This window comes from Marmota monax, unplaced genomic scaffold (assembly GCF_021218885.2).
Source record: "Marmota monax isolate L192 unplaced genomic scaffold, Marmota_monax_Labrador192_F-V1.1 WCK01_AAM20220418_F8-fsc00002, whole genome shotgun sequence".
In the NCBI taxonomy this organism is placed as follows: Eukaryota; Metazoa; Chordata; class Mammalia; order Rodentia; family Sciuridae; genus Marmota; species Marmota monax.
The window spans coordinates 17223860-17238956 of record NW_026693571.1 but is presented as its reverse complement, the minus strand read 5'-3'; the positions used below and the strand labels follow the sequence as shown (position 1 = coordinate 17238956).

The window sequence follows — 15097 nt, the reverse complement described above, 5'->3', positions numbered from 1 at the left end:
ATTTATTTTTTAGTTTTTGGTGGACACAACATCTTTATTTGTATGTGGTGCTGAGGATCCAACCCGGGCCGCACGGCATGCCAGGCGAGCGCGCTACCGCTTGAGCCACATCCCCAGCCCCAGTTATATATTTTCTTGACTAGTTCAAGCAATTTTCTTCTTAACTCTTAAAGCCTCACATATTAAAAGTGAAATAATGTATATGAACTCTCTGAGATGTGGTATGTGAATCATGTTTTAGAATGCATCATGTCACACATGTGTTTTGAAGTCAACTATGGTGACGTTTAACTTGACAACATTTCTCACTAAAGCCAAGTGTGTTCTTACTATTCTTGCAAGTTTTTTCTTTTATATTCAAGAAAGCTCTGAATTTCAGCATGGATGGGCTTACATTTCAGCAGAAGATGCTACTTGAAAGAGAATATATTTAAAGGAAGCAGAGAGTATGAATGGATAAACATCATGGCCTAAACAGAGGAACCATCTTCCCAGAAGAAAGGACTAGAATTCTGTTACTCATGGAGGCTTCTAGAAACCCAGAAAAGTTAGCATCCACTGGCATTTTCCCTGAGAGTGAACTGCAACAGAGGTCGGTTTCCTTGGAAACATTGTTTATTGGCCTCTAAAATAACACAGTTCATGTTGAGGTGAAGTCCAGAGTTTCTATACTGAAGAAATGAGGGTTCCAAAGAATTATCATGGCCACTGAAGCTCACATTTCAAAGAGCAACCCACTTATGCACATTAACACTGTATTTCTTAGGCCTTGAAACAAATAATATAAATTATAATAACATTATTTCTGATTGACTTAAATAGATATTTATTTCATCAAATTATTTTCTGTATTTGAAAAAGATGTTTATGTAGGTGATAGTAGAAAACTTGGGCTAACCCTGTGAACTTAAACCTAATCACTTCAGAATTTTTGACTCAGTTTTGTTTTAGGCAAAATGTCACCATTGGTCCTGAGATACTTAAATAAAAATGATTTTACTAATATAACTTCTGTTAAGTGTGATAAGCATAGTTTAATCAACATATTTGAAAAGGTTTTGAAAGACAGTGGAAAGAGATTTATTAGGAAATGTTTAATGATCTCTGAGTATTGTTAGTGACAAGTTTTAATAAAAATTTTGATAGTACAAGGACCTTTTGGATATTATTGTGTTTTAAGTTATCAATTCTGGGTGATTGAAATCTGCTCTGGATCACTATTTTCAGTTTTCACCTCTCACCAGCTATTTCCCCTGGTAATTACTGGGTTGATCTTTGAGAGGTTATTTTCTTGAAAGCAGTAGGAATTTGAAGTTGTTTAGAAGTATTAGAGAACACATCTTATTATTTCCGTGTTGATCCTTCCTCCTTAGACCTGTGACCTGACTACTTATTTAGGAAGAAGTTAAGTCCAGAGGGTCAAGGGTCAATTTAATCATCCCACCATGATCTGTTCCATGTACCACTGCATGCACTCTGAGAATGGGAGCTAGCTTATTGTCTCTGGGCCAAAAAGAAGGGTGAAAGTGACTTTCAAGTATTCTATGGATAAATTTTACTCCTTTGCACCTTTAGATGGGGCTACTCCTAAGAGAAACAATAAGAAAGGGATAAAAGAAATGCATGAATCAAAGAGTAGAATACATACAGCAATGAAAGAGGTCTTTCTTAAAGGAAAATGGCTCTCTTGAGGGGTTGGGCTTGTCTGTGGTGGCTCTGGGGCCCTGGGACTTAAATATAATTTAAGTCCTCTGTTTGCCTGGTGACTTTTGTTCTGGTTTGAATGCCAGAACTTAAACCTAATCATAGAATTGGAACCTAAACATTTAGCCTTTGATAGCTTGCTGTTGATTTGGGGCAATACTGATAGTTTTTTTATTTTACCAAATTGTTTTTAACTAGAAGAAATATTTACAGTGCAGTTTACCATTCTGTAGCTATCACTTTGTATAACATGTATTCTGGGACTATTTGTTAGAAATAAAATTTGAAGGACTGAATATGGTAGATGTATTAATATAATGTTATTTAAATTGGAGCTATTTGGATTATTTTGTAAAACTTATAAAATTGTTGTTACTTTATCTCTTTTGTGCTTTTAGTTACTTAACATCTGGTCTACTCTAAACAAGAAGAAATTTGTGCATTTTTATTTTTAAGAGCTAACTAGCATCTTGTTTTTTTATTTGTTCTTGATACAAATGTAACATATGTGAATCTTACCTATATTTTGAAAGACTGCTATATTTCAAATCAAATATATGTAAATAAGAAATTAGAAAGGAAACTGATTTTTATCAATGAGAAATTGTGCTTTGTCTTTATTGGGAAGCTCAATTAAAATTATATGTAATGATATGGAACATGATTTATATTTTAATTGGTTAATTTATGTTGTTTCCAATTGACTACAGGCAGCCATTACCAAAAATAAAACAAAATAACCATTATAATAAAAAACCTACCAAAAACCTGAATATTCTTTTTGCCATTCCTACAGAATAGGAAGTATGTTGAGTCACCACCCATTAATAGATGGGCATCTCTAAAAAGCTAGTCCAACAATCTTATGAAAATGACATTTCTAGAATATCTTTCCTTCATACAAGAAATTTATATTTATTGATAGTTATTGACTATTTCTAAAGAAGTTATGCTTGTGTTTCCTATGAACAAATCCAAGGTTATAGTTAGATTTCAAATAACTAGTTTTTCATTTCATTGGGAACTTACCAGACTCATTAGAAATTGTCTTAACAGTGAGCAGCTTCACACTCTCTTTATCAGACTGAGGTCTATTTAAAACAGAAAACATTAAGTTAGCATAATAGTCACGAGCATTGTGTATCTGTGCAAAGAAGTAAATACGGCACACACAACACGAAGAAAAGACACATGAAATATCATCATGCAGTTCTACAGCAAAATTATTTTTTTTTCACATACAAATACATATGCATTCTTTAGCATTGTCCAGTTCTGTAATCAAGCTAGTAAATCCCCATCACTCTGTTACAGTGGTGCTCATTGGCTCAATTAAACGTTAATATGGATGACATGGAGCACCTGTCCATTGCTCACATCTCCAGCTCTGAATATGAGAGGGAAGATACGGAATGCAGACATGTTTCCAAACCTTATGGGCTATTGCTGAGTTCTGGGGATGTTCTTTTCATGAGGTCCTGAGATACTGCAGTGTAGACTGAACCGCCTGTTTCAACCAAGAGTTCCCACTTATTGCTTCCCAGATTCCAAACAGTTTCAAACCTTAGTTCCTTCTCTAAACATCTGAAAAAGCTCCACTTCTAATTCAGATGGGTAGGGGACCAAGGGATATTATTCGTAGCATTCACACCCCAGTGAAACAAAAAAAAAAAAAAACTTATATAAATGCAAGCTACAAATGCAGGTCAACAAAGAAAACCACAGAATTCCTTTTCAAGATTTATCATGTCTCTGTGCCTCACTTGGGCTGTAACAGTTGCCTGGATTTCTGATAATGTCTTCATTTGTTTTAATGCAGCCAAAGTAGGATAATCATCTACTGCTAAGAGGAAGTCACTCAGAGATGGCTCAAGATATAGGCACAATTTGTTCCTAACTGTGATAAAGAGGAAGGGAATTTCCCTGGGAAAACAATCTTAAAACTCTAGGTATGTTTTCTATGCTATTTTTCTTCAGAGTTATATTTTCTATTTTTTGTCTTTTTATTTTTTATTTGCCCACTTTATGCACACATAAGAGCAATCTTCTATTTTAGTTTTGGGAATTTTTCTGTTAAATAAAGGCATTTAAATATAAATGACAAGTAGTTGAACCCTATATTTGGTATATGGTGTTTTCTCATTTTTTTTTTTTAAGAAAACAACACAAAAAATAAGTAAAAGATCTGGCATTTTCACTATGTAAATGGTGGGGGCAGAGCTTCTAGGAGGAAAAAAGCAATATGGCCTTACTTACTGATCATTCCCATTTTCTGGTGTTCCTAGGAGAGAAGACAATTGTATTAGAGTTTCAAGGAGCTTAACTACCAAAAGTCTGAGACCCCCTACTGCTTTCTGTTCAAACTCTCTTTCTAAAGCCAGCTTTTAATTTTTTTTTTTTATTGCCTCACAGACATTTGTTTGGGTGTGGTTTATACTCATCCTGACACTCTTGGGATTGTCTTAATTAGAACAATTCCACTAAACTTAGTTCTGGACTGATTTTAATATTAGTTTCATATTACTTTGCGGAATACTGTCCATTATTGTACAACCCACTTTAGAAAATTCTCATTTTATTTTAATATCTTTAAGAAACTTCTCCTCCAAGTACTAAATTACCTTTTTATACCAGAGAATTGAATTTTCTACTTTCCTTTATGTGCTGCTCTTTCTTGGGACACAAATCACTGCATTCCTGGTGAGATACAATGTAGGTATTGTTTCTAATTGCATCTTCGGACCATTCATTTAATTTTTCTAAAGTGCCCTGCAAAATGTCACCCAGGCTACTAATAGCAATGGACTATTTGTACACTCTGCCAAGCTACTTTTCTAGTGCCTGGGAGGAAACACCTTTTTCGTTCAGGTGAGAATTTGGAATGAGCCCTTCTATATAATGATATAATATAGAATGAGCCCTTCCATATAATGATGCCCCATTCTAGAGTGGGTGTGGGGATCAACACTTGCATTGGGCTATTTAATATGATTGTTTCAATGCTCCTTGTCATGCTCCTGATTGTATTCTTTTCTGCTCACCTCCTGTCTCTTGAACTTCCTTTTAGGTCTAATTCAGCTCTTGTCATTGGGATATGCTCTTTGAATATAATGCCATCCATTTTGACCATTATTCCATAAAGAGTTTAACTTCCCCTAACATTTTGCCTACATCACCTAACCATAATTCTTAATCCCTACCATCTAATCCATAGCACTGTGTACTCCTCACCAGTGCCATTGAACCTCTACTTCTTTCCATCAGAAGGGCTTTAACAACATTTTTAAACTCCTGTGTCATAGACAATATCACCTGTGGTCTCATAGCCCATTTCAAAATGAGCTGATAATTTTTGTATGCCCATTCTAATATTTTTTTTCTTGGAGAACTATAATAATGGATTCATTGACAGAGAGATGCACATCAACAGACAGCTTTCTGCATTTGCACCTGCTTACTTGGGTTAAAGCTCAGCCTTTGTCAACATTATCCAGATAAATCTAATTTCATGCTGAACTCTGATTCATGTTGTCTTCCAGAGAGCGGACTAGGTTTACTAATTTTCTGAACCTAATGAAGTCTCACCCACATACTTGAAGAGCGATTAACTGCGGGTGTTTAATGGTGCTAATTTAATGATAACAATGTTGTGAATTCTGTTTGGAAAACAAAGTTAACAGTAACCAAACAGATTTGGCTAATTATATAATTGCTGAACTTCATTTCAGAGAAATTATATGTCTTCAAAATAACTCTTCATAATGGAGCGAATTTTATATATTCAGAGTTCTCTTTAATTCAACTTTTCAAATAACATATTTTGAAATCTTCCTATTCAAGCAATTTTAAAATATAAGATATTTCTTTTTTAAAAAAAATTATATATAACACTGGAATGTATTACAATTCTCATTACATATATAGTGCACAATTTTTCATATCTCTGATTGTATACATAGTATACTCACACCAATTCGTGTCTTCATACCTGTACTTTGGATAATAATGATCATCACATTCCACCATCATTAATTGCCCCATGCTCCCTTCCTTCCCCTCCAACTCCTCTGCCCTATCTAGAGTTCGTCTATTCCTCCCATGCTCCCTCTCCCTATCCCACTATGAATCAGCTTCCTTATATCAAAGAAAATATTTGGCATTTGGTTTTTGGGGATTGGATAACTCTCATAATCTACACTCATAGGCTTCAAATTTAGGCTGATTTAACATAAAAATTGGGTATTGGTGGTTTAAAAATTTGGAAAAATTAAGCCTACATATAAAAAAGCTATCTTCCCTCTAGAAATTGGGGTAAGAAAACATATTTCAGAGATTACTAAGAAGTTTATTCACTCACTCCCAAATGATAAGGCATTGATTTGTTTTCTTATTTTCCACCAAGAGCTAAACTGAACACTGCAGTCTTGGTCTCCTAACTTTCCTGCGCTGTCATGATCATTCACTAATGGCCTTTGAGATGTACACTCAGTGGCTCCCCTGTATTGCATTCATTAGTGTCCTGAGGGCACTCTGTCCACGAAGTCAGCAATGAATAGTGCAGCTCATATACTCTATAAAAATTAGTGCTTTTTACATTTTAACCATTTCTGGGACTTTGGTAGAATTCTGTTAGTGAAACATTTTGAATCAAAGTGGGTAAAGGCAAGACTCTATTTTACTGAAGATTTAAAAATTTAACTCAAAAGTATGTAATGAGGGTCTGTATATATTATAGTGTAATGTGGAAAATGAGATTTGTGACTTGGAGGGATCATCTGACTCACAGGAGAGAAGGCATAGAAAGAAGGCATAGAAAGTACTATGCCATAGTATGATGAATGATATCATCTACACTGTAGAATTAAAATTAAGGGGACAATTCATTCTATGATGGTATGCTATAAAAAGATAAGTAACTTTTCATTTGATCTGGACCCCACAGGGTAAATTGGAGGTATATCATAAAAGCTAAGAGGTGGGCTAGACATTCCAGTATAAGGAACCAGTGTGGGTGACACGCATTCATGACACTGCACAATACCATCAGTTGGGAACGGGAAGATCGATGGAGTTAAGGTGACATAGGGGACAGTTGAGCCATGGGAGCTAAAGGAAATTTAGAAGATGTTGAAGGAAAAAAATGGCCAAAGTCCTTGAAACAGAAAAACAACTGAATAAAAAAATGGAAAGAAATACAAATTTGGTAAAGAATTTAGTTGACAATAATTTCTGAGTACTGGTTCATTAATTGTGACAAATATGCTCTACTGACATAATAATAAGGGAAGTTAGATGTGGGATATATGGGGACTCCTCATCTTTGCAAGTTATCTGTAAGTTAAATCTATTCTAAAATAGAAAGTTTATTTAAACAAGAAACAAAACAGAGTTAAGGTAGACACCTTCATTGGAAGGAAGCTGAATCTTCAAGGACTAAAGTCACAAAACACTGTTCTTAAGATTGTGGGCTCCTAAACTTAGCAAGACTCCCTTTATTATCTATTATGTTCAAATGGAAAAAAGAAAAACTTCATTATAAATCAGATATGCCACTCTATGCCCTCTTTACCCCCATGTTCCCTTGACCATTCACAAAAATTAGGCTATTTCATTTACCAGAATTTTTCCATATTTAATATCCACCAACAGAAGTTAATCCCCATTCCTTAAAGCCACTGGCATTCAATGGAATTTTTCTGCATCTTACCCTCTATTTTTGTGATGAAGCAATATTTTATCTCTATCTGTGAGACTTCTTTCACCTTTTAAGAATCTAAGTTCAATTTTAGACTAAGCAATTATCCATCATCCTTTCAGGCAAACAAAATAAAACAAAACACAGTTACATACCTGGGTCTGTCTTCCAGAACATTCGATACAAACCCACCAGAACAAATACTGAAAGTGTTAGAACAATCAAAGCAATAACCACTGGCAAAATAATACCTGAAAAGTGTTGGAGACATTGTGAATTAGAGTGGCTTCTGGATTTCACATAGATAGATTAATAACTGAGCAAAAACATGCATGATTTCTCCTTTAAACTTCATTCTGTTAAAAATATTACATTTCAGACAAAGAGGATTTATCTGCTTTCTGGATTTTTGCTCCAGTTGTCATTTCTGACACATCCACTTGATGTCAGTCTTGTAGCCCTTCTGAAACAAACTTGCAAACCTAAGAGAGATGAATTCCTCATCTTCCTGGTGACTGGGGGAATAAAGAGATGGAGGACTGGAGAGGCAGAAAATGTCCTCTAGATTATAGTTCAAATCGCATTCACTCATTATATTCCTAAGCACTTTATATCAAAGTTACTTGTAAAAACGTATATAGTTCACTTGGGGCTGTGCTAGTCTTACTGAAAAACTCACATTTACCCTTTTAATAATATTGTCCTGAAACCAGTAAAGGCATAAAATAACACAAGTAGATATCACTTTGGGTGTGATTCTTAAAAACTGCAAAACATGATTCAAGAGAAATGCCTGAGTGTGTGTTTGTTTGGGGGCGTGATGTTGCTAAGGTGACCTAGGGTGTGTTTTTCCTGTTTTTTGTTTTGTTTTTTTAAGAGTGCTTTTGATTTTATAGAATTATCTGCCTTCTTTTCTAATAGTCATTTCCCATATTAATAGAATAGTGGTGAAATGAAACACACTGTCACAGGAATACAACAAGAGAATCAGGAGTTAAGCTACTCTTTAGTTAGGTCTTCCCATCTGCTTGTGTATGTGATCCTCATATATTTATTAAAGGGTGAGGATAGTTCTCCAACTAATTTATAGGATAGTTTACACTTCCACTGTCATGATTAAATATTTGTTTTAAGAACATTCTTTTGATTTCTTAATAGACTTTAAGTGAGGTTATTATTGCTTTCCCAAATAAAGAGTCTGTGAATCAGTAGCTCTGTAATTTCTCTACTGACTTACTTAGTGAAATGGCTTTACTCAAACCTGAGATAAAGTTTTATGATTCCAGCTTCATGTATATTTATCTTAAGCTAAATTTCTGAGAAAATTATTAAGTATTCTGTATTTAGTCCTAGCATACATTTATTCTAATATATACTCTAAATATATACATATATTTTAGTTAAAATGGAATGTGTCTGAAAGGTCTTTTTTAAACATAAAGTTCTATTAAGGTAACTTACTTTATTTATTTAAAATATTTAATTGGAAATGAATATGGAATATATCCAAGGTACACAACGTGATGGTTTGACCACAATAACTTTGTACTGGGATCTCTTCCTGTGCATTTTGGCTTGTCTGAAACTAGTTCCATAGTCATCTTTGGCCCTTGATAATTCCTTAGCACTAAGATAAGAAAAATATTTCCAAAGTCGGCTAACTAAGATCAGATTTGTGGGAAATTCTCAAAGCAGGCAGCTAAAGTTCAATAAAGTTGAGGGGGAAAAAAAGTCATAATCTAATCCCTTCCCTTTATTGCTCATATTTGAACATTCTGCATATCAATTGCCCTGAATGGAGATGTGTATGTTACTCACTGGAATAAGAAGGACTGGTTGGTGAAGGGTTTGCATATTTTTCATCCTCAGTGCCTATTATTTTTAAGAAAAAAAAAGAAAAAAAGACAATTCACCTTTGGTTAATGTGTGCCAATCTTCATAATCCTCCCTCCACCCACATTTAAGGAAAACAGCTATGATTGATAGATGTCATGCTTCGAGTGCAAAAAAAATTTCTCATTTTGAAAGAACTCTGCTTTGAGAACCAAGATTGGTAGGATTTTGTTGGTGAGGAAGGGTCAAGCAGGCCAATATTCCACTCAGACACACAGAAATCATACCTTGTGGGGAGATGTATCTTGGAGTTGTTATTAATGATGAGGATACTGTAGTGGTTTTAGAAGGTGATGTATCTGTTTCATGAATATAAATTGTAGAAAAATTACAAATCCAGAGTTAGAATATAATAGTAAGTCTTCATGTTGCATTTCTTTGAAGATTCAAACAGTGTATTTTTGAAATTCTGAAAAACAACTTATTGCTGAATAATAGCATGCATACATTGTAACACTAAACCATTTATCTATTCTTGCTGGAAAGATGATTTAACTTAAAATCATATAATATAGGTATCATATCTTTAAGAACTGACCAAGAAAACTTGAGTAAGTTTCTCACTGTAAGCTAGAGATTGTATAGCTTACTATATGAGATTCTTGTGAGATGGAAATCTATGCAAGAACACTATACAAATTTCATATATTTTCATTTTTGAAGACAGAGATTTTTCTCCATCACATATGCTTAAAATGGACACAAATGCATAGTTCTTCAGGCTTTATAGTATTTCTCAAAAGCTGAAGAAAATGTGTAAATGAAGCTTAGGTTAGAAAGATGGGGTAAAATCAAAGAAACCTATTCCCACTGCTATTGATGCTCTTTTTTCGTCCCCATGGAAAATGTTATTAAGATCTTATTATCGTTATTCTTCATTTGCTTAACATTTGACATCTTCAATCAGAAGGACTAACCATAAATTATTTAAAAAGTATTATTCAAAAATCTATGTCTCAGTAAGTTTAAAGGAAATGTAAATAATTAAATGTTTTATGAGCTTATGGCATTTTTTTTTTTGTGTTAAGAATGTACTTTATATATAACCAGAGATATGAAAAATTTTGCTCTATATGTATAATATGAATTGTAATGCATTCTGCTGTCATATATATCAAATTAGAATAAAAAATAAAAAAATAAATAAAAATGCTAAAAAAAAGAATAAAATGTAATTTGCATTTAGAAACTTTTTTGAAAATTCCTTGTCATTTGTGGTATGAAGCACTCTCTTTTTATTATACCTGTTTGCCTTGTCTTCCACTAAGATGCAAGTTCCTGGAATGCAAAGGCCACAATTCTCCCACACTCTCCACAGAGCTCTGATAGTAGCAGGCATGCAGTAGCATATGGCTGAGGGCTAAGAGGCATCATTTATGATTATGGCCCCTTAGGAGTATTGAAGCCATTGTATAATTATATCAAAGAAATTGATATTTCTAAGATTGCCTTCCTTGGCTCTTTCCTTCTTTGCCACCCACAGCCCAGCACGCACTGCATGCTCATGCATTTTTGACATCTGTGGGGGAAGAATAATGTTTAGAGTCTGTACCGTTCTTGCCATGTAAGAGATCTGTGGGAGGAAGCTAGATATATGCCCATAAGAACAAAGAAAAATGTCAGGCTGGTGCACTAAGCAGGCAGAAAAAGGAATGTCAAATAAAAGAGTGGGAACTCTATGAAACCTTGGTACTTTTAGCTGCTTTTTTTCCAGTGTCAAGTGCTTTAGTGAGCACTACCCTTTCAGTTATCTTGGTAGAAGACAAGATGGCTGATTAAATAACCAATGGTCTTAATCCTCCTGGAATTTCCCAAGGGTTAATTTCTAAGATTCCATAGCCTATTCTATTACCTTCTCATAGGCAGGCTATGGCAGCCCCAGACAGTATACCCTGTCTGTTTCAGATGAAGCCCAAGCTTTCCCACCTAAAGCATGCTGGTTGTCCAGAGCCATGGTTATTGCTAATGACCACAGGCAAGCAGAAGAGCTCGCCTTCTTATTGGAAGGATTCAGTGGCTCCTGAAATGGAAATTAAAAAAATAGAAAATATTTTTTCATTTATCTGTAACCCTCAGTTTGTAAATCATTTCTGAAAGATCAGTAGAGTAGAGGGAAGGGAACAGGATGTAAGAAAAAGGGAAAATATTGGGGACCGAATTAGAACAAATTGTGTTCCATGCTTTTATAATTATGTCAAAATAAGTCCTAATGTTATGTATAACTAAAAAGAACCCATAAAAATTTAAAAATAACATCATTTTTGAATCCAATACTCACATGCCCATGTACACACACATACATGCAATTTATCTCTGTTACCTGTAATTCTTATTTTGTTTTTAAAAGTATTGATCCTAACTTCTATTAGTGATCCACAATTTGAGAAATCCTATCTTCAGCATGATTATATTGTTGACATTGTGGTTCTTGGTAAATTCACAAATTTTGAGCCTAAAGTCATTCTTTCTGTGACTCAGAGGGATTCATGCTGTGTTCTGATGACCTCCATGCATTTTGTTAAAACATTCCTACCCAAATATCACTGTCAGGGAAGATACAGGAGAAGCAGTTAAGAACAGGATTCAGAAGACAGATTCCATAGGTTCAAATCTGATTGCAGAACTTACTTCCTATGGAAACCTGGACAAGTTACTTGACCTTTTGGAATCTGGTTTTCCACAAAAATAAATGAGGATTGTCCTACTTTTACATCATGTTCTTGCTTCAAAGATTAAATGAGTAAAAATAAATTTAAACTGCCTAGAAGAGTAAGTGATACTAATATGTACATGTTACCTAATATGAAAGTATATATATTAATTATAATTATATATATGTTAATATATACTACTTTATGATATTATAATAATATATTATTGTGCCCCTTGAAAGTTGAACCAAGTCAGTTTGTCTTATTTTCTCAAAATTCTAAGTCTAAAAATATGTGAGCTAGACTTTTCAGACATTTCCATGTTTTCAGAAGTTTCTTTGCTCTAGTTAGGAATTGGAGAAACTCTTAGATGACATAGGTTTGCAATTAGAATCTGACTTGGTGACTGTGTGGTGATTACTGAATTAGGGATATATTGAATCACAATTTAAATCCAGTTTGCAAAGTTCAGGTCAGACTTGGAGCAAGCACCTGAGGTAGAATCCCTCAAAGCCAAATAGGTTAAAATAGCCATGTATCCAAATTTACCCCATCTGTGTCTCCCAGTGATATATGTTTGGTCCTTGCTATAAACCAATTACATGATAAATCATTGAGAACAGGAAAATTTATTGATGTCCTGGGAACACCTGTGGTTACCTTGAGAATGTGCCTCACAAAACTCCAACTACAGGTGTAAGTGACCAAGTGTCTTCATGTGCTCTCTACAAATCCTTCCCTGTGTTTGTGCTGGGGCCATGCTTCCCCACAGCAGCTCCGAGTCAATGAATGGCCCTGGCAAGAACACTTCCTAGAAGATAGGACTTGGGTTGGAGGATTCCCTGGAGACCTTCCTGAACCTTCTTTAGAGCATGACAACCTCAAAAGCTTCCACCCAGCCTCCTTCCCTCCTCTCCATGTCAGACTTGCATCCCTGTCTGATAGCTCTGCAGCCTCACTTGGTGTCCTTCCCATTTTCTCTCACATTTTTTCCAATAAAATCCTTGTACATTTAATTGCATCTTGAACTCTGCTTCTCTGATGACTCAAACTAAAGCAGGCTCCATTTGCATCTGTTTAAAAAAATCACTGTCTATTGGGGGCAGAAATGGAATCTCAAGAGTTTTCAAGTGGAATCAGAAGATGTGGATGTTGCCTTTTACAACCTTTTATTTTTTTCCCTCTTTGAAGAACCTAACTTTTCCTGTGGGGAAGCACCTTTTCCTCTTTTTATATCATCATAAGAGATGCCCCTTCTTATTCTGACCTCAGGTTGCCATATGACTAAATTCCTCTCCTAAGAATTTGAGTATAGAGATTCTGAGTTATTCCCAAGGCAAAACTCTGACAGAACTATCTATGGGAATACTAAATCCTTGAAATTATCTGGCTTCTATACTTCTTTTGTGAGCCTTCTAGTTGCCTTTTAATTTAAAAAATCTTTATTTAACTTAAGTCAAATTTCTGTTGTTTGCAGCCAAGTAATCTTGAATATTTCATTCATTCTTTCTTCCTTTCTTTTTTCTTTTTCTTCTTTCTTTCTTTTCTTTTTTTGGCTAATGGGACTTGGTAGTTTGGGGCTTAAGTTCTTTGCTGTAAGGATTTGAAGTTAGATCTGGTCAAGAATATGACCATACACTCAGAGAATAAGATTTGAGCCCCAAATATGCAGATCACTTATTCAGATACATACATTTAAACTTACATATGTAGCTGCATATGTACATATGTATATACATAAATGTATGTTTACATTATATATACATATATACATATATATATATATATATTCGTAGCATCTACAGGTTTTTTTTCTCATCAATAAAATGAAGACAAAGAGGTATATGCCTTAAAAAAGAATTATAAAAATAAAAAGGTAATATATGCAAAATGCTTAAGCAAGCTCTCAAGTTTAGCTATTATTTATTTTATTAACATTGGTTGAGAAACTTCTATGTGCTAGATCTTGTTCTAGATGCTAGAAGTTGATTTATTAGCGAACACCATTTTGATCTGAGTATCTTATCAAGCCAAAGAATCATTCTCAGAGTCATGGTACACTGTTGTTTGAGGCATGTGATTTTGGGCACAGAATGGCACAGCATGTTCATTTTGAGTGCCAACCTTAATGTATTGGCAGGGACTGTATGGAAAGCTGTGTGCAGAAATACTGTGAAACCATAGTTGAGAACAATGTGACATTGCAGAGGCTGCCCTCACCAGGAGTTGAGTGGCAGCATCTGGACACACATTTGCCAACCCTGACTTGTCCAAGCTTTTTATTTTGCATATGATGAGACTGAGGCTTGGAGGGGTTTAAAACACTTTGACAAGATCTTGCAGCAACAATGATCAAGTCATAACTAACACCTGGATCTCCTGACTGCTCATTACCTCTCTGGGATGTGAACAAGCACACAGAGATCATTCCTTCCAAATCTTTGGTAAAATCATTGGCCATTTGCACAGTATGAATTAAAATGTGTGCAGTCTTCCCCCTTGCTCACTTCAATGCCCCCAAACCTTCATGGCTGATTTTTAAGCATAGCCTCCATTTCCTGTTTTCCTTCAACCTGGGCTGAAGTCTCACCATTGGATTTGTTGCTGGGACTGCACTATAAGGTTAGTGGCATTCCCTCTAAGAAAAACTCTATGAGAGTCCTCTGGTCGGGTTTTCTGGCACAGTATTGATCTTAATTGTTTCATCAGCATATGCCCAGTACATACACAAGAGGTTTTACAAAACATAAATTGTTGCTGGAGGAGGTGAGGCAGGTCTGTAATCCCAGTGGCTCAGGAGGCTGAGATAGGAGGATGACAAGTTGAAAACCAGTCTCAGCAACTTAATGAGGCCCTAAGCAACTTAGCAAGACCTTGTCTCAAAACTTAAAAATAGAAAAGGGGGCTGGGTATGTGGCTCAGTGGTTAAGTACTCCTGGGCTCCATCCCTGGTAACAACAGCAACAAAGAGAAAACACAATTGCAATTCCTAGAACGATTTCATGTTAACACAACATTAACATATAAACCCACATAACATGCAGGCCTGGCTAAGTAACTCAATCAAGATAATTGGCACTTGAAAATTAGAGGAAGGCATATGAGATATACAGACATCACTGAGAAATAATGGTGTAAGGCAGGAGAGAAGAAA

General features: G+C 35.0%; 1 protein-coding gene across 1 annotated transcript in view; it reads right to left on the bottom strand.

The window, feature by feature from the left end:
* The window catches only part of Emcn (endomucin), a 106497-nt gene that overhangs the window by 15206 nt on the left and 76194 nt on the right, over window positions 1–15097 (bottom strand). The window contains exons 6-10 of the mRNA XM_046458944.2: window positions 9520–9591; window positions 9218–9271; window positions 7555–7650; window positions 3961–3985; window positions 2734–2795 (exon numbers count right to left, since the gene is read on the bottom strand). Coding sequence (XP_046314900.1) covers window positions 2734–2795; window positions 3961–3985; window positions 7555–7650; window positions 9218–9271; window positions 9520–9591 — 309 coding nt within the window. The remainder of the gene's footprint in view (window positions 1–2733; window positions 2796–3960; window positions 3986–7554; window positions 7651–9217; window positions 9272–9519; window positions 9592–15097) is intronic.